This window comes from Vitis vinifera, chromosome 8 (assembly GCF_030704535.1).
Source record: "Vitis vinifera cultivar Pinot Noir 40024 chromosome 8, ASM3070453v1".
In the NCBI taxonomy this organism is placed as follows: domain Eukaryota; kingdom Viridiplantae; phylum Streptophyta; class Magnoliopsida; order Vitales; family Vitaceae; genus Vitis; species Vitis vinifera.
Window position 1 is genome coordinate 1,207,872 of NC_081812.1, and position 20,504 is coordinate 1,228,375.

Consider the following 20,504-nt stretch of genomic DNA (forward strand, 5'->3'; position numbering starts at 1 on the left):
TTTTCATGAACCTCCCTCTGTTATTGAAGCATATCTCCATCAAGAGGGTCTTAGTCTTGCCCCTGATCTTTTGTACAAAACCCCTGGAAGCCTCCACCTCCACAGCTTTCTTCAAATGCTCCATCAACCAATCCAGCTCCTCCATGTCAAATCCTATTGAAACTACGAAACCTCGGCTCCTCTCTGTTACCAATACCCAAGTTCCACCATTCAAACCTTCAAACTCTACCTGAAAAGACTTTTTCTCCACAATAATCCTTTCAACTTTGCTCTTCATCTTTCTAAGACAAGAGTGACTATACAAATCGTGTTTGCAACAATGCCTTGTCGGAGCATTTGCTGAAGAAGGAAGCTTATCTTTTTAAATTTCATTGGTGTGTTAAGGGTGCTCTAGGACTTGGATGATGGCTTTGTTTTTCTCATTTTTCTTCTTTTTGCCATTTCCTTTTGTTTATGGGTGATCCCTGTATACAAGCTATGTTTCAGGGTAGCTCAACCTTTTTTTTTTTCCAGTTTTTTCTAATGCCTTTCATTGATATTTATCTACTCTGGTTTGCTTATCAACAAAAAGAAAAAAAAAAATCTCCTTATTTTAAGCTAAGCCAATCAACAAAGTCAATCATTGGGTTTTGTGGTTGTTGAGGGTCTTTTGCTCGTTTTTATTTTTCTTTGTTTGAAGGATTTCTCATCCTTGTTATCTTTCCATGCATCTTTATGCTTGTAGTCTATTGTTAGTAATATTTTCCTGTTTGCATTAAAAAAAAGAAAAATACTGGTAAAGGAAGACTACCTAGTTCTGATATCATGTAAAATTAAGTCTTAACGTGTTTTGATGTTCAAAACAAAGTGTACTACAATTAAAGCCTATTTTCATTCCTGTGGAGCAGCATTAGCTCTTTCCTGCAAAATCTAGGATTATTAAAAACCTTATATCAATATTTTTCATCTTCAACCAGATAATATCCAAAAAAGAAAGCATGTTTCTGAAATTGATGCACAACTCATTGTTCTAAGATTCCAGGTTTAAAAAATAATACAGATGCAAAAACCACCTGCTTACTCTTTTCTTCCTTTACATCTAGGTTCTTCGTTGCTGCTATGGCCAATTTATTTTAGTATGCATTTCTTTTAACATATGATCAGCACTGTCTCGTTGGTGCATTTCTCACCGGAAGAAAGCAAAACAGATTGTTGAAACATGGGATAAATTGTTCAATTCTTCCCAGAAAGAGCAGTGCGTTTCATTTTTATATTTGGCAAATGACATATTGCAAAACAGTCGAAGAAAGGGAAGCGAGTTTGTAAATGAATTCTGGAAAGTCCTTCCTTTAGCTCTCAAGCATGTTTATGACAATGGTGATGAATATGGAAAAAAGGCAGTCTCTAGACTGGTAAGACCTTTATTCATTTAACAGGAGTTTTTCCTTCATTCTTTGTGATATTAATATTGCTAATTGTAGTTGGATTGCCTCCTGGCGACCCCTCCTCCATTCACACATACTCCTCTCTTCTCTTTCCAACCAATGATCCTTAGTTAGCATGTGATTGCTCAAGACTATTGGTTTGAACTGGTCTTAGGTTTTAGAAATAATCTAGAAAAAATGGAGCAGATAGGTGTTGGCACTGTCCCAACTGTTTATGTGTTTGCCTTGCAAACATTTATTATAGATTGTGTACCAAATTTGTCGATTTTGTTTTTGTTTCATCCTACATGAAATGAGTTACCTTATTTTGCTTAAAGATTTTGTTTCCAATGGAAAGTGAAAGATTCTTTAGTAGAAATTTATAGGATCTAGAGAGGCTTTACTAGTACATTAGTTAAGAATTACCTAATTCTAGTTATACATATTCTAATAGACATCAGAATATTGTTGTCTTATTAAATCACAATAATAAATATGAACCTCTATTTGGGTGGTGAGGCTGAGAGACTGTTATCTATTTGTTGCTAGTTTCCCCCTCTTCATTTTCATTTTGGAATTTCAATTTCCCTGAGGAACTAGCTCTTCTTATATTTGTTTTTGTCCTTGTGTATTTGTTCCCCACTTCTTTTGATTCAAGCGTTTGTCCTTTGACGCTTTCAACTTTGTTCTAACTTAGTCTCTTCTTTAATGCTATATGTACTCTCTTCTTTGATGCTATCTGTACTTTTGCCAACTTAGTTCCTTTTATTTTTGCAAACTTCATTTGGAATTCCAAAGCCTTAACAAAAGTGATGGCTGGCTTGTGGTAGATAAGAAGGTTTAAAGGTCAATACCAATGATTTGTTCCAAGAAATGAGGCTGTTTAAAGCTCTTGGTGCATTGTCTTGTAGCCTTGACATTATGGTGTAGGTTCCTAGTATTGATTGGGTTCCACCCAAAAGGGTGAAGGACATGTTGATTATGTCCTTTAAGGGTATTGGGGGTTTCCTCGAGGTAGAACCCTTTGGTTTATTGCTTCAATTTGATTTGGATTATTTAATTGGAAAGGAATGTTAGGATTTTTAGAGATAGAAGGAGGACTTTGGAAGCAAATCGAGACTTGTTTTACTTTTTTTCTTCCCTTTAGGCTTTTGCTAGTAAGGCCTTTGTAGGAATCCCTTTGAGCTTCATTTTACTAAACTACTTTGCAAGTTCATGAGGTTGACTAAAGAGACACTTCTTGAATGGTTACTACCTTGAATGAGTTTTGTAAACTAAATTTTGAAAGGTGTTCTTTGAGCAACCTCAGGTTTTTAGTAGGGATGACAAAATTTGATATGATTTACCAATACAACTTGAACCCAACATGCTTTTCTTGAGTTTGGATTGAGTATAATCATGTTCAGGTAAAGTTCATGTCAACTTGCATAACCTATTTAATACATAGGTAGTTTTTGTGTTAAACCTATATAACAAGAATTTGACCTGAGTTAACCCATTTCATAATCATGCTGATTAACCTAATTATAACTCTAAATTATTTAATCCATATTTGATTCATTTTAATTTGTTTTTGAATAAAGTCATAAACATGTCTAGTTGGGATATTAATCATATAAACTTATACAAGACTTAACTCAACCTGATTATTAAATAGGAGAACTTAATCATTAAATGGATTACATGACGTATTTTTTGTTTAATAATTAGGTCGTATTTAACTTTATGTTTTCAACTTGATTATTATTTGTGTCGTGTTTGAGTTGACCTATTTAGTAGAATGTTTTAAGTTTTGGCACGATATGAACATGACCCACCAACACGAATTGCCACCTCTAGTTTTTAGGGATTCTAGGAGTTGTGCTGGGCCAAGGACCACTCTGGTATTGTGGTAAGAGGATTCTCTAAACTTGTAGGAGAGGGCTTAGTTATTGAGGTTGGGATTCTAGCCTTTTTGGAGGGTTTGTTGCAAGAAAAAGTTTTGGGTCTTTCATCTCTTAGTAGAGGAGAGTTGTGCTATTATTGTCAAATCATGGAAAAACCAAGAAAGAAAGAGGATTGCGATAGTTTGATTGGTGTTTGCATAAATTATTGATACTTTTGTAGAGTCAAGATTTTCCTTTTGTTGGTTTCCTCGTTTAGGCAATAATGAGGTAGATGTGTTAGCAAAATTTGGAGTGAGATATTTGGTTTCTTTTGCAAGAGATATATTACCTTTGTGATTTGTAGTGAGCATTTTCCTAACCATTTTGACATGTGCCAATAGATTTGCCTTTTTGGACCAATATAAATCTATTTTCCTTTTTTGATCAAACTTTGCATAGACGATTGTGTATGTGTTGGAAGGATTTTGTTATTTGACATCCTTCTTTCTACTTACAAATGCAATGAAATGGTTATTTCTAATAGAAGAGGAAAAAAAACAAATATAAAATAATTTCACTAGTTAATTACTTGATAAACGATTAACCTAGATTTACTAGGGAAAAAAATGTACATTTCCTTTGGTTGGAAGAAAACAATTCATTAATAAGGAAGCAAAAAATGTGTGGAGGATGAGCCATCCTTTGAACCAGCGTAAAATTAAGCAATTTAATTTAGGGGAAAAATTGTTTAATTTAAAGATGCCGAGTCCAGATGTATACTGGCGATGTATTCGGGAATTCGTGATTGAAATCATTAGACCATGACTGATTATCTTCAGGAAACCTTTACCTTCCTCCACTGTGAACCCAAGTATTGCTTGCAAATGAATTGATCATCCTTTATACAGATCTTTGAACAATCCAGAACCCTTCCATAACAATTATCAAACTGGTGAGCTAATAAAACATTCCACTTAACAGATGATGTAAGGAAACTGGGGTTTCTAAGTTTTTTCAAAGATTTGAAATCTACTTTGAGAACAAAGTGGAAGTTTCATTCTTGCATAGAAAACAGTCCATATTTTTCAATTAAAATTCTCTCAATATATTTTTTCCCCCTAAGAAAACTCAGAATTTTTTTATTTCAATCTCTTATTGCATTTCTAAGGTAGGAAAGTAGTGCTAATAGAGAACATCTTAGCTTCAAAAGGAGTCTTGAAAACCTAGAAGGAAAAAGAACGCATGAAATGGAAAGTCCTTTTTAATTTCTTTCATGAGCTCTCTGTATTCTTTTAGCATTGTTGGAGTACACTCCTTTTGTATACGGGTTTTGCCCCATCTAGTGCCTTTTATTATTATTATTTTTTATTTATTCGTTTGTGGGGTAAAGGCTGGTCTGGTCCGACCAGCTTTTCATGATTATTTTTAGCAGGGATGGAATCAGTTGTTCTTTAAATATATTCTCTATTTTCAAGGGTAGTCCTCTTCTTGTTATTCAGTTCAATTGGAACTTGGTGTTTAAATAGAGGTTTCAAACAGCAAGTCTTGGTGCAAAGCTTCGGCCTCCTTTTGTTCATGCATTGATTTCTCAGGAGAACATAACCTTAATTCTTCTGTTTAGTTGTGTGGTATATAGGAAATATGTTATACATCAGATCTTTTGACCAGAGTTTGTATTTTCGGGAAGGATTTCTCATCCTTTTCATGTTCTTCTAACTTGGTAGTTATGAATTTTTGTTTCGGATAAAAAAGAAAAAAAAACCCAGACTTCTATATTTTTCTATTAAAAATATTTGAGGAGGAAAGGATTTCTGACAAGTATAGTTTAATTTGAACTCTCAAGGGTAGTTAACCTTGTCATAATGGGATTATGATATCTTTTCTAGACTAAATATGCCACCTAAATCCTTAATTTATTTGGGAAGAATTTTTTTTTTGATAGACAACAAAAGCATGTATAAAGAAATTTGGATTGGATAGGCATGCTATTTTAATGAATCCTCAGCATTTGACCTTAGATATTTTTGACACTCAAAATCCTAATATTGGCAAATTGTTAGCACCGTCCTGCCAAATATCTGGATTTCTAAACATGTGATTCTTTGCATCGACCGATCATTTTATGATCTGTGCATTCCAAAAACTTGGGCAGTGAATGGTCAGGTTTTTATTTATTTTATTTTTATTTTTATTTTCTTTTAAGAAAAATTTTCTGATCCACATTTCAGGTCACTCACTGAATCCCTGGGTCATGTGTGCTTTACCGGATTGTAACCTTTAGTGATATGTGCTAGTGATCCATGTTGGAACATGGCCCTGCCTTTAGAATGGTGATAATGGTTATTGCAAGTAATAACAAAGTATCTCTTGAATGGTGCATCGTATACTGAAACTCCTTTTCAGTTGTGTTCCTCTAGCTGTCTAGTCTTCCTTTGTCCATAAAGTTCTTTTAATATGGAAAGGATTTATGGGAATAGAATAGAGGTTGGGGATGGGGATTTGATAAAACTATTCTTGACATGGTAAGTCTGTTTTCATCAAAATCACCATGCAAATTGATGGCTTAAGTAGTAATCCCACTCCAGAGAGGTTTATTTGGAAATCTCAGCATAAGTTGTTTTCTCTTACTGTAGTATTTGAAAAATGCAAAATAGTGCCCGACCTGGTTAGTTCTAGAAGTTATCTGCTTTCTCCAGTTTCAAATGGCACAACATTTCAAAGTCGTCACCCAAATTACAAGGTTTTGGGAGACAAAATGGAAAATCCTTTGTGATTTGTCCCACTACTTTGAAATGTTGTAGAATTTGTAAGTGGAGCCAAGGCAAGTAACTTTCTTTTACATCCAGATTATGGATTTGAATGTCAATGGATTTGACGTCCTATGTGATGGTGATGCCCACTTTGTTATGGGAATTATTGGGTGCTCGAGTTTATAGGGCATGTAGCTCTAAGGGGTGATTATTACTTTTTCTTTTTTTCAAAATTTTAATTAATTTTTTAGGTCATCTCATTTTGCAGTGTTATGGTCCCTGTGGAAGGAGAGAAACTGAAGTATATTTGAAATGTCAGAGTTGAGTCTTGAGATTGTTCAGGCTCAAATCACAAATTTGGTGGCATTCTGGTGCTTTTGCATATTGCAGTTTCAAGGGCCTTGGATATTGGACTTCATAAATAATGATATTGGCTTGAGGGATAGATGTTATTGGAACATTGGCTTTATTTGATTTTTTTTATCCTTTTTCTTTAGGCTAGCCTGTCAGTCGTAGTTTATGAAGCATGTTACTCGTGCTGTTCTTTTGCCTTTTATTAGACAAGCATGCAACTTGTACATCTTTGAAGTTTTCTTCTATAGAAATTGAATTTAGTTCCTAATGAAACAAATTTTTATCTCATCATAAAACAATAGAAGAAAGAAAAAAGAATTGGTAATAAGAAATGAAAAATATATATTTTTGTGGACACAGAAATATTATATACAGAGAAAAAATATAATGTATTATTTTTGCATCCTACGATGAGCCACTAGACAGGCCCTACACACTTTACTCTTTTCCCAAAGTCTCACCCATCACCCATTGCTCACCATAAATATTTTTCAATGCTAAGATCTTACTTTGAAGTTGCTTTATCACAGCCATATCCATCCAATCCCCTCAAGGGATCCAACCTTCTTTGTGCCTCTCAAAAATGGGTGAGGCTATGGACCTCCTGAACCTTTTCTTGTGAAACTGCTGCCTATCCATTATGTAATATTTTTTGGGATCTTGTTGAACTTCCTCAGCTTTTAAACCACTCCAACTAGCAAAGATACCAAGAATTGGGATAGAAAATGGTTTGAGTAGGTGTGTGGAGAGCTCCTGAGAAGGGTTACTTATTACACAAGGAAGAATGATGCAAAATCTATTTAAAAAAATTTATTACCAAGTTCACTTAATGGGCTTCAATGTCACATGGGAATACTGTGTGAATGAATCTAAATCTAATGTAATGTAGTTTAAATTTGATAATTTTTTTTATGTTACTTGTAAGAGAGTGGAAAATTTTAATGTGTTACTATGACCTCCGGTGTCATTTCATCTTGCTTGGAAATTAAATCATTTAAATGTTTAATATTATCCTAAAATGCCTGTAGTCAAGGGAAAAAAACTAAATATCATTTTCACCTTAAATATCTTTCATCATCTTATCAATCTACTTACATGAAATCCCATAGAAGTTCACTGGAAAAGTAGGATGTTATAATAGTTATACTGGATAGGAAATGTCATGGTACCTTACAATTTTATGGGATTGAAATGAGTCACCAATTTCAGACAAGAGGAATTTAGAATAGGTTGTGGGTATGACCATCGCGAGTTTGGATATAATGGAATGGAGTGAGATGATTTTCATGGTATGCCAAGACCTTTTCAATCTCTTTCAGAGAATCAATGTTAGGTAGTTGAGCTCATTAACATCCCAGGATGTGTATCCATCTTTTAATCTTATACTGGTTATGAATGATTTTATCTTCGGGTTCTGACATTGGAAATATCATGATACACTAACAAGGAAAATGCTGAAAAGTGGGGCTCGGACAAAGTGGGGACATATTATATGTTTATCTTTTAAAATTGAAATTTTATACATTAAGTTTAACTAAATTTGAGAAGAGTTATGATGAAAAATAACTAAATTTTAGAAGAGTTAGGTGATTAGGTGAATAAGAATGGGTCATATGTTACATTTCTGGAAAAAGCACATGGTTGTAACAAAAGATAAGAAAATGGTTCCTGACGAAAAAAAGAAAAACAAATAAAAAATAGTTTCTAAGAGCGGCTTACTTAGGGGATGTGTGGGGCTGTTTTACAAAATAGCAATTATATCATAATAGGGTTTCACCAACAAAATTAGTGTAATGTCTAGTCTCCAATCTAGGAAGACGGTTTTTCTCTTCCTCCACTTCTTCCTTTCTCTTTCTTTGAGACAATATTGTTTTATTTGTTTTTTTAATGGAGAGGCCTTTTCTACCACAGTGGTGTTATTGTGTGTCAACTGTTCTTAATGTTTCCTTTGTGTTAAAATTTTCATGTTTCATACTTGGAGAATGGGTCTGTCATGTGTAGGAGCTGTGTCTGTGTTCAAAGTGCATCTCCATTGTCACAACTCCTTGGTCTTTTATAGTATGCTTCATTGGATTGGTTGTTATTATCCATTCTTTTAAAAGCATTAGTTACATTTCATTGGGAGATCCAATTTAGAACCAGTCTGGAGTGGTTTGGGTGTTGCATACCTCAGTCCAAGCAATGCTTTTTGGCTGGCATAGCCGATCCATTGGGAAGAGGAGAAAGAAGGTGTGAAATGTTGCTCCTCTTTGTTTGGTGTTGAATATAATGTATTTATAGTATATTATCTTTCCTTGTTAATATAGGTCACATGTATGGTAGTTAGGACTCCTAGCCTTGTATATATATATCTCTCAATTGTAAGTAGACATTACATGAATGAGAATTAAGGTTTTTCTTCTTTCTCTCTCTCTCAACATGGTATCAGAGCTAGGGAGGAAAACCTAATTCTTTCCTGTTTCCCGTGTCATCAACTCCGGGCAACCTTCCGGTGACCGTGTTTCATTCCGGTCACCTTCCCCATCTCCCAATACTTTCCGGTCAGTCGGAACGTCGTTAGAAACCACTCACCGCCGGCGAAATTTTCCGGCGAACTTTCCGGCGAACTTCCGGCGAACTTTCCGGCGACCTATTTTTCCGACACCGACCATACCAGAAGGAGCGCCTGGAGGAGATCTCCAACTTTTGTGAAGGCACCGGCACCAAAAGAGGATCCACGCGCCGGCCACGCGCCATTTTCCGGCCGGCGACTGCATCTCACGCGCCGGCGCGTGAGGGCGCGTGAGGCCTTTTCCGGCGACGCGCCTCCTCCTCCAGCCTCGTCTGCCGCCGACCAGCATCCCTACCTACCTGGTTCTCCCATCCGAGCCCTGCACGTACCTCTTTTGGGGATTTTTGTCTCCGTCAGCCCTCCAAACAGCCTTTCCGGCGAAGTTCCGGCTACTTTCTCTCCACCCCAATCCCTGCACGTGCCTTGGGAAGTGTTCTTCTACCTTTCTGGTGGTACCACGTCGCGATCTGAGGCCGTCTCCCTTTTTCGGTGGTGCCACACCGCAATCTGAAGCCATATTAGGGCTCTCTTCGATCCAAATACGTGAATATGACCACCAAAAATCAGATCTTTACCTCTGTTATCTCTGGATCTCCTATGATTACCTCAGAGAAATTGGTTGGCAGTGAAAATTATCTTTCCTGGTCTGCCTCTGTTGAACTTTGGTTTATGGGTCAAGGATATGAGGATCACTTGGTTACCCAGGAGGCAGATATCCCTGAGGTTGACCGCGTACAGTGGAGGAAGATAGATGCACAGTTATGTAGTGTATTATGGCAATCGCTTGATCCCCGGATTCTTCTTCATCTTCAGGCCTATAAAACTTGTTTTAAATTTTGGACTCAGGCCAAAGGATTATACACGAATGATATCCAGCGTCTTTATAAGGTGGCTTCTGCTATTGTCCATCTCAGCCAACAGGACTTGGATCTATCTACTTATATTGGTCAGATTGCCTCTCTTAAAGAGCAGTTCTTGACTGTGATGCCTCTTACTCCTGATGTTGGGGCTCAACAAACACAGCTTGACAAGTTCTTCATGGTCCTTACTCTTATTGGCCTCCGTCCGGATCTTGAGCCTATTCGTGATCAGATTCTTGGTAGTTCATCAGTTCCGTCCTTGGATGATGTGTTTGCTCGCCTCCTCCGTATCTCGTCCACTCAGACTTTGCCATCTGATAGCGCTTCAGATTCTTCTGTGTTAGTTTCTCAAACTACCTCTCGAGGAGGACGCAGTGGTACCCGAGGTAGAGGCCAACGTCCTCATTGCACCTATTGCAATAAACTTGGCCACACTCGCGATCGTTGCTATCAGTTACATGGAAGACCTCCTCGCACTGCCCATATGGCCCAGTCCTCTGATTCTCCGCTGCCTCAGCCTCCGAGCTCCTCCGCATCTCAGACATCTCAGGCTTCTATTGCCTCTGTTGCCCAGCCTGGTAATGCCTCTGCCTGCCTTACCCACACATCTTCTCTTAGACCCTGGATTCTAGATTCTGGAGCATCTGATCACCTATCTGGTAATAAGGATCTTTTCTCCTCTATTACTACTACCTCTGATTTATCTACTGTTACCTTAGCTAATGGTTCTCAAACTGTGGCTAAAGGTATTGGTTTGGCCCTTCCTCTGCCTTCTCTACCTCTCACTTCTGTCCTTTATACTCCTGAATGTCCTTTTAATCTTATTTCCATCAGCAAAATCACTCGTACTCTTAATTGTTCTATTACCTTTTCTGATAAATTTGTGACCTTGCAGGACCGGAGTACGGGGAAGACGATTGACATAGGACGTGAGTCTCAAGGCCTCTATCACCTCACCTCAGATTCATCTCCTGCAGTTTGCATTTCCACTGATGCTCCTCTCCTCATTCACAATCGTCTGGGCCACCCTAGTCTCTCCAAGTTCCAGAAGATGGTTCCTCGTTTTTCCACTTTGTCGTCGCTTCCGTGTGAGTCATGTCAGCTTGGGAAACATACTCGTATCTCGTTCCCAAAGCGTTTGAATAATCGGGCAAAGTCTCCTTTTGAGCTTGTCCACACTGATGTTTGGGGTCCTTGTCGGACTGCGTCTACTTTAGGATTTCAGTATTTTGTCACTTTCATTGATGACTATTCTCGATGTACTTGGTTATTTTTAATGAAAAATCGAGCTGAGTTATTCTCTATTTTCCAGAAATTTTATACTGAAATCCAAACCCAGTTCAATATTTCTATTCGTGTGTTACGCAGTGACAATGCCAGGGAATATTTTTCAGCCCAATTTACTTCGTTTATGTCTCATCATGGGATTCTTCATCAGTCTTCTTGTGCTCATACTCCTCAACAAAATGGGGTAGCTGAACGCAAGAATCGACATCTTGTTGAGACAGCTCGTACTCTCCTCCTCCATAGTCACGTTCCTTTTCGTTTTTGGGGGGACGCTGTTCTTACCGCTTGTTATTTGATTAATCGTATGCCCTCCTCTGTCTTACACGATCAGATTCCTCACTCCCTTCTTTTCCCTGACCAACCACTTTATTTCCTTCCTCCTCGTGTCTTTGGTTGTACTTGCTTTGTTCATATTCTCACTCCTGGACAGGACAAGCTTTCCGCCAAAGCCATGAAGTGCCTCTTCTTGGGATATTCCAGACTTCAGAAGGGTTATCGTTGTTATTCCCTTGAGACTCATCGATACTTTATCTCCGCTGATGTCACCTTCTTTGAGGACTCACCATTTTTTTCCACCACTTCTGAGTCTCTTCCTGTTTCTGAAGTCTTGCCCATTTCCATTGTCTCCCCACTTGATGCTATGCCCCCTCGACCACTTCAGGTTTATCATCGTCGCCCTCGTGTCGTTGCTCCTCTCCCTTTTCCTGAGGCACCTGCTGACTCACTTCCTATCCCTTCGGCTTCACCTGCCCCGGCTCTGCCTTCTCCTAATGACTTACCCATTGCTGTTCGGAAAGGTACTCGCTCTACTCGTAATCCTCATCCTATTTACAATTTTTTGAGTTATCATCGATTATCTTCAACCTATTCTGCTTTTGTTTCTGATATATCCTCTGTTTCTCTTCCAAAGAGCACCCATGAAGCTCTTTCCCATCCAGGCTGGCGACAGGCAATGGTGGATGAAATGGCTGCTCTGCACTCTAATGGCACTTGGGATCTTGTTGTTTTACCCTCTGGTAAATCTACAGTTGGTTGTCGTTGGGTCTATGCAGTTAAGGTTGGTCCTGATGGTCAGGTTGATCGCCTTAAGGCCCGCTTAGTTGCTAAAGGCTATACTCAAGTTTATGGTTCTGATTATGGTGACACATTCTCACCTGTTGCCAAGATTGCTTCTGTCCGCTTGCTTCTCTCCATGGCTGCTATGTGTTCTTGGCCTCTTTATCAGTTGGATATTAAAAATGCCTTCCTTCATGGTGATCTTGCCGAGGAAGTTTATATGGAGCAACCTCCTGGTTTTGTTGCTCAGGGGGAGTCTGGTTTAGTGTGCAGGTTACGCCGTTCTCTATATGGCTTGAAACAATCTCCTCGAGCATGGTTTAGCCGTTTTAGTTCTGTTGTTCAAGAGTTTGGCATGCTTCGCAGTACATCAGACCATTCAGTTTTTTATCATCATAACTCCTTGGGGCAGTGTATTTATCTGGTTGTTTATGTGGACGACATCGTCATTACAGGCAGTGATCAGGATGGTATTCAGAAACTAAAGCAACATCTTTTTACCCACTTTCAGACCAAAGACTTGGGGAAACTCAAGTATTTCTTGGGAATTGAGATAGCTCAATCCAGTTCTGGTGTGGTCCTTTCCCAAAGGAAGTATGCTTTAGACATCCTGGAAGAAACCGGTATGTTAGACTGTAAACCGGTAGACACACCTATGGATCCGAATGTCAAACTTGTACCAGGACAGGGGGAGCCTTTAGGAGACCCCGGGAGATATCGACGGCTCGTAGGTAAATTGAACTATCTCACCATTACTCGTCCAGACATTTCTTTTCCTGTGAGTGTTGTTAGTCAATTCCTACAGTCACCATGTGATAGCCATTGGGATGCCGTAATCCGTATTCTTTGAGATATCAAAAGTACACCAGGCCAAGGTGTATTGTACCAGAATAGAGGTCATACTCAAGTTGTTGGTTACACAGATGCAGATTGGGCTGGCTCACCCACAGATAGACGTTCCACTTCAGGGTACTGTGTTTTTATTGGAGGTAATCTAATATCTTGGAAGAGTAAGAAACAAGATGTAGTGGCCAGATCTAGCGCTGAAGCCGAGTATCGAGCTATGGCTTTGGCAACATGTGAACTCATATGGTTGAGACATCTTCTTCAGGAGTTGAGATTTGGAAAGGATGAACAGATGAAACTCATCTGTGATAACCAGGCCGCATTACATATTGCATCCAATCCCGTCTTTCATGAAAGGACCAAGCATATTGAAATTGACTGTCATTTTATTAGAGAGAAGATCGCATCAGGATGTATTGCTACAAGTTTTGTCAATTCAAATGATCAACTAGCAGACATCTTCACTAAATCTCTCAGAGGTCCTAGGATTAAATATATTTGTAACAAGCTTGGTGCATATGACGTATATGCTCCAGCTTGAGGGGGAGTGTTGAATATAATGTATTTATAGTATATTATCTTTCCTTGTTAATATAGGTCACATGTATGGTAGTTAGGACTCCTAGCCTTGTATATATATATCTCTCAATTGTAAGTAGACATTACATGAATGAGAATTAAGGTTTTTCTTCTTTCTCTCTCTCTCAACATTTGGTTTAGACTATTTGGAAAGAGAGGAATAGAAGAGCTTTTGATAATGTTGAGCGTTCAGATCAAGAGCTAAAATTCCCTTTTCTTTGTAATTTCTTTGAATGGACCAAAGGGGGTCTAGGGCAAGAGTCCTCTATGATTGATTTTATTAATCGGTTAGGTTGCCATTAAGAGGAGGGTTTTCTTGTTTTTTCTTTGGTGTGCACATGTATACTTCCTGTGTACTTGATGTAGCCTTTTTTGGCTCTTTAATATATCTGTTGCTCTTTTGCCTATCAAAAAGAAAAAAAAAAAAAAGAAATTTAGAACCAGTGTGTCATACAATGTTTTTCTTTAATAATTAGCATTCTTAATGATTGTCTTTCAATAGTGAGTTTATAAGGATTATTCATAGTAAAGTTGAAGTGGCTGGTTTTATAGCTTGCTTTGTACTTTTGACTTTCCTGTTTGTTGTTTTTTCTTCTTGTTCCAAACAGTATTTAATCTTCCCTGGTTCTCTTAATAAAATTTTGTTGTTTATAACAAACATTTACACATTCATATATGTGCGTCTATGTATGTATGTATGCTGTACATACAACTTTCAGTTTGATTTGCATTGCAAAATTTTAAGATTTGATTCTTTAAACCTTTGGTAACACATTTAGGGGATAAAAGCATGTTATTTCTAATGTTGAACTTTTTTTAATTGCCAAGGGCATCTGCTCTTTAGATATCATGGGGCATAATTTTGTGGACCACACAAATCTGCACAACCTTATTTTAGTATTGTTTTGGTCCTTGTGGATGATGCAGTATCTGTGGCTAAAGAGATTGTGGATTGATATGTTCTCTAGAAGTTTGTTTTTAACTCTTATCTTCTTTTCCTGACTATCGTGTCTGACTGCATTATCCCAAAATTTCATGCTCCAGCCTTTGCCCTGCCATGAATATTCTTATATGATAATGCTGCTTTCTGAGCTTTACTTCTCTATCTATTTTTTCGATCAGAACTTTTATAAAATATTGGTTCTTGGTTTAGCGCCTTTTCGTAATACATTACTCTCACTTATAAAAAAAATAAAATAAAATAAAATAAAAATATTGGTTCTTGGTAATTTATTCAACAAATTGAAAATTTTCATTTTTTATATCTATCAATTTTTTCTTCCGAACCTAATTTTCTTTGTCCTTTTATTGGGCTGGGGGAGGATTTGTTATGTCATAATTCTTTAGGCTTTTTTGGGTGACTCCTGGTCATCCTCATACACTTCATTTGTAACATGTTTAACCCCTAATTATGCCTTTTTTAATAGCATTTTATGTCTAAAAAGTCTCATAATTCTTCAGGTTGACATATGGGAAGAAAGGAAAGTTTTTGGATCTCGGGGTCAAGGTCTTAAAGATGAAATGCTGGGTAAGAGTCCTCCATTGTTGGTGAGCAATGGAAAGAATTCCAATCCCATAAAGATAGTGAAGAGGGACTCTCAGTCAGTAAGAATTGTAAGCATTTACCAATTATTTAATTAGTTAATTCCTATCCTGATTTTAATTTTCTGTTTGTTGCATTTGATTTCAATATATTGCATTATGATGCTGACCTTATCTTTGCTTGGTCATTTTAACTTCAGAAATTATCTATTGGAGGTATGCCTGAGAAAATAGTAACTGCTTTCCAAACTGTTCATGATGAACAAGTCAACGAAGAGGCTGTCCTAAATAAGTGTAAAACTGCTGTCCAACATGTGGGAAAATTGGAGGTAGATGCTGGGAATACCTCTGGTGAAGGTAAGAGGTTTGCGATGCCATGTAATTCTGTCTGCATGATAGTTTTTTCTAGAATAAAGCTTGTAAAGCTATATATTGCATGGCATTTTTTTGATAGGAAACGACAAAGGAATATATTGATAAAAAGGAAGTACAAGAGAAGGATGAGGAATCCTCCCACCAAAGAAAAACAAGACTACAAGTAATCAAATATAAGAAAATACAAAGAAAGAACAAGCAAACACTCTAGTTACACACCGCTAATCAATCAAGTTGTAACACGTTAAGAGGTATCTCCTTAAAAACCTTAGAACAAAAAGCCCAAAGAGAAGCAAGAAAACGAATAGAATCCTAAAGATACTCTGAATTCCTTGCTTTATCCTCAAAAATCCTTGCATATCTTTCCTGCCACACCACCCATATTAACTCGATGCACGCGTCTTGCCATAAAACAATCCCTCTCTTAGAAGATCCAAAACCATTAAAATTAGTAGATAACATGTTAGAGATGCTCCTTGGGGGAACCCAATCCGTCTTTGCTAATTGAAATAATCTGTGCCACAACCCCATCGTCAAAGAGCAATGGAGGAAAATGTGATTTACTGTTTCTCCATGCTTCATGCACAACTTACAAATGTCGGGACTAAGTGCTTTGTGGGGTCTTCTCAATTGTAGCAAGTCATTAGTATTAACCTTCTTGTGAGCCACCAACCAGACAAAGGACTTGACTTTGAAGGGGACTTGAGAATTCCAGACGAACTTAGTAGGGAAAACTGGAGGCGAATCAGAATATTGAGATAAGACAAGAAAGAAAGATTTGACTGTGAAAAATCCCGAAGGAGATAAAGACCAGGATCTCTTATTTGGAACCGAAGGTGATATGTGTAGACGATCAAGAGACCGCATAAGGCCTTCTAAATCTTCTATCTTAGAATCGGAAAGATTTCGACGAAAGTTGAAATTCCAAGAGAATGGGCGGGTAGATCCAAGGATTGATGAAATAGGAGTATTTTTATCCGTGACTACACTAAGTAATCTTGGATATTGGACTCCCAAAGGTTGATCCCCCCACCACAAGTCTTCCCAGAACCGAATTCTATCCCCATCACCTACCACAAACCGAGTAAACTTGGAAAACTCTTGGAAGACTTGTGCAATGGCCTTCCAAGGACAATGATGTGACCATCTAACTATATTGTTGACATCCCAGCTATTGGAGTGTGATCCATAAATGCTTAAAATAACCTGATGCCACAGAGCTGAACCCTCCCTAGGATATCTCCACAACCACTTCCCTAAGAGAGCGACATTCCTTACAGAAATCTTTCCAAATCCTAATCCCCCTTTCGATTTCGACTTACACACTATGTCCCAACTAACCAAATGATCTCTTTTGCCTTCCCCTACGCCTGACCATAAAAAATCTCTTTACAGTTTCTCAATTTTTGCTGCCACTGAGGTGGGAATCTTAAACAAGGAGAGAAAGTAACATGGCATATGGGTGAGACAAGATTGAATGAGGGTTATCCTGCCTCCAAAAGATAAATACACTTTTTGCCACCCATCTAATCTCCTTGATATCTTCTCAATCACAGGATCCCAAAAACCACACGCCTTAGGATTCCCTCCCAGAGGAAGATATATTGCATGACATGGATAGCAATTTATGTGAGCTTTTAAGTAATTGCGGGACATTATGACAGTTTTTTTTTTCCTGATAAATAAAAACCAAATTCATTAAAAATAAAAAATGCCACAAGGACGTACCAAAGTACACATGAAGTATACAAATAGCACCTAATAGCACAAAACTTGGAAAAAAGCGCCACTCTTAACCATAACCCAACCACTCAATAAAATTAAAGAAAGACAAACAATCTATCTCTATGTACTGCTTTACCCAAAAGAACAAATTCCTAAGAAAGAACATCTTTAAAAACTGAGCAGAATGCTCCTCATTATCAAATGCCCTGAGATTTCTTTCCTTTTGGACTGTCCAAAAAATACATAATGGAGCTGTTCTCTAAACTTTTTTTCTTTGTTTGCCCACAAATGAGCTATAGCCCCCTAATAAAGCCTCCTTAACTGTAGCAGATTGCACCTAATGGATACTAAAAAGATCAAATAACAACTTCCAAAGAATCCTAACTAGTGAACAATGAAGGAGAGGATTCTTTGTCTTCTTTGCAAAGAAAACACCCATTGACCAAAGACCACATGTGTTTCTAAAGCTGATCTAAAGTAAACCTTTTCCCCATGAAGCCTCCCAAGCAAAAAAGTTAACTTTAGAAGGGACCCATGAATTCCAAACTACTCATGTTGGAAAAGAAACAACAACCCCTAGTTCCAAGACAACATAAAGTTGCTTAATAGAGGATCTCTCACTTCAAAGGTTAAAATATTCTTTTGTATGTAATCTTTGGTCGTGGGTCAGGGGTTCCTTAGCAGAGAGTCATTCTTCTCTTGTAAGTTTTGTAGACTGGATAGGCTCCTAGTTAGGGAAGGTGGTGTGTATACTCCCTGTATACTTAGAGGGCACCGGTTTTTGGTGTTTCCTCTTTTCGTTTAATATACTTCTTTTTACTTATCAAAAAATAAAAATAAAGTTGCTTAATAGAGAACTTATTAATGTCCAAATTCATCCACACCATCTTATCTTTCCCTTGTCTATAAATTGCCAATCCATGCAATCGTAAAATTAAATCCTTAAATTCATCTACCTTTCAATCATTCAAAGGTTGATAAAAACAAGGGTTCCAATGCCCTCTCTCCCTTAACCCAAAGATTTGCCATCCATGCCTCTTTTGAATCAACTAAGACATATAAAGAGGGGAAGGAAACACACAATGGTTCATAACCACACCATTTATTCGTCGAAAACTTCACCCTCCTCCCGTTACCCACCATAAAAGAAAAATGACCCAAGAAAGTGCTTTGTTCCTTCGTAATGGATTTCCACAACCCTACTCTATACCCATCTCTAACTTCACCAGACCACCACCCACACTCTTCCTCTCCATATTTGCCCTTGATAACTTGTGTCCAAAAGGCACATCTTTTTGTGGCAAACCTCCATATCCATTTGTACAAAAACACCTTATTTAACAAAGAAAGACGTTGAATCGCTAACCCTCCCTTGCTCTCCTCCAAACACATAGTAGATCGCTTCACAAGATATATCTTCTTCACCAACCCTTCACCTCCCCAAGGAAATCCTTTGAATTTTCTCTAACCGCAATTGGATTGACCTCGAAATATGGAATAAAGATATAAAATAAATGGGAATGCTAGTGAGAGTAAAGTTCCCCCCTTTAGAGATGAATTGTCTTTCCACAAAGAAAGTCTTTCACGAAACCTCTCTTCCACCCAATCCCATACTGCCACTGATCTAAAAGGAGCTCCTAGAGGCAACCTTAAATAGGTAGAAGGAAGTGTGCTAACTTTACACCCACACACTGAGATCAACTCCTCAACTTGGTCCACACTACCAATAGGAATTGGCTTGCTTTTCTCCAAATTCACTTTAAACCCCAAACAAGCTTCAAACCATATGAGAAACCAACATAAATGAATCATTTGATCTTGGGAGGTCTCATAAAATTATCAACAAACAACAAATGGGACACCTCTACCCCATCACCTCCTCTCCCCCTCACCTTTACCCTTGAAATATAACCACCTTCCATAGCTCTTCGAAGAAAACAACTTAGAGCCTCCATTGCTACAACAAATAAATAAGGAGATAAAGAGTTCCCTTGCCTTAAACCTTAGAGCACTAAAAGAATCAAGTAGGATAACCATTAATGATCATAGAGAACATGGTAGAAGAGATGCACTATTTAATCTAACCAACCCACCTCTGTCCAAAATTCATCTTTTCAAGGACAAATAACAAAAAGTTTCAATTCACATGATTGTAAGCCTTTTTAATGTTTAACTTGCACAAAATACCACAATCATTATTCTTTAGCAATGAATCAATGGCCTCATTTGCTATTAGCATTGCATCAAGAATTTGTCTATGTTCTACAAAAGCATTTTGTGACTATGAAATCACCTTACCCAACACCAACTTGAGTCTACTAGCTAAGACCTTTGCAAGGAGTTTATACATACTACCTACCAAACTAATAGGTTTAAAATCTTTAAGATCCTCTGCACCCCCCCCTTCTTTGGGATTAACACCAAAAAAGTAGCATTAAGACTTTTCTCAAACCTCCCATGATCTCAAAATTCTATGAAGAAACCCATCACCTCATCCTTCACAAAATCCCAACTAAAAAGCCAGAAAGCCAAAGAAAACCCATCCGACCCTAGAGCCTTATCTCCATTTAAATCCACCAAAGCATTGAAAACCTCCTCATCTGTAAACAACTCCTCTAACCCTACAACCTCTGCAACATCTAAAACTTTAAAATCCAAGGTATTGATACTTGGTCGCCAATATGGGGGTTCAAAAAGAATGGAAGAATAAGCCCTAACGATCCCTTCCTTTAAACCAATGTGCTCAAAGAATTCCCTATCAATTTTAATCCTAGTCAAGCAATTCCTCCTCTTATGAGCATTAGCCATTTTGTGGAAGTATTGTGTATTTCGCTTTCCCTCTTTAAGCCACAATTTCCTAGATTTCTGTCTACATGAAATTTCTTTAAAAAATGCCCACTTACTATAATCCCCTAAAGCCTGCCTTTTTGCATCAGCCTCCTCAGTGGTAAGGAACCCCTCCCTCTCCTTTGCATCCCAAAAACCTATCTCATTAAAAGCCACATCCTTCTTGAAAGAAACATTACCAAACACATCTTTATTCCACCTCTTCAAATCTGATTTCAAAGATTTATGTTTTGAGGCCAAAATGAAGCTAAAGGATCTAGGGAAATGGTACCTTGACCACCACCCTTTGACAAGATTTGTGAAACCCTCCGCCTTTAGCCTCATGTTCTCAAACCTAAACGGAATAGGTCTAGTTCTCACGGCTACTCCATCTAACAGGATTGGAGAATGATCTGAAACCGGCTTAGGCAGAATACATTGAATCACACCACTGAAATGGCTTTCCCAAGTATCGAACACCAAAA

The 20,504-nt window shown here is 37.8% G+C and overlaps 1 protein-coding gene across 2 annotated transcripts in view; it reads left to right on the plus strand.

Moving 5' to 3' along the window:
- Window positions 1-20,504, plus strand: part of LOC100250127 (uncharacterized) — a 67,368-nt gene that overhangs the window by 26,080 nt on the left and 20,784 nt on the right. For both annotated transcript variants that reach the window (XM_010654846.3, XM_002266970.5), the window contains exons 4-6: window positions 1,144-1,391; window positions 15,013-15,165; window positions 15,294-15,450. In XM_010654846.3, coding sequence (XP_010653148.1) covers window positions 1,144-1,391; window positions 15,013-15,165; window positions 15,294-15,450 — 558 coding nt within the window. The remainder of the gene's footprint in view (window positions 1-1,143; window positions 1,392-15,012; window positions 15,166-15,293; window positions 15,451-20,504) is intronic.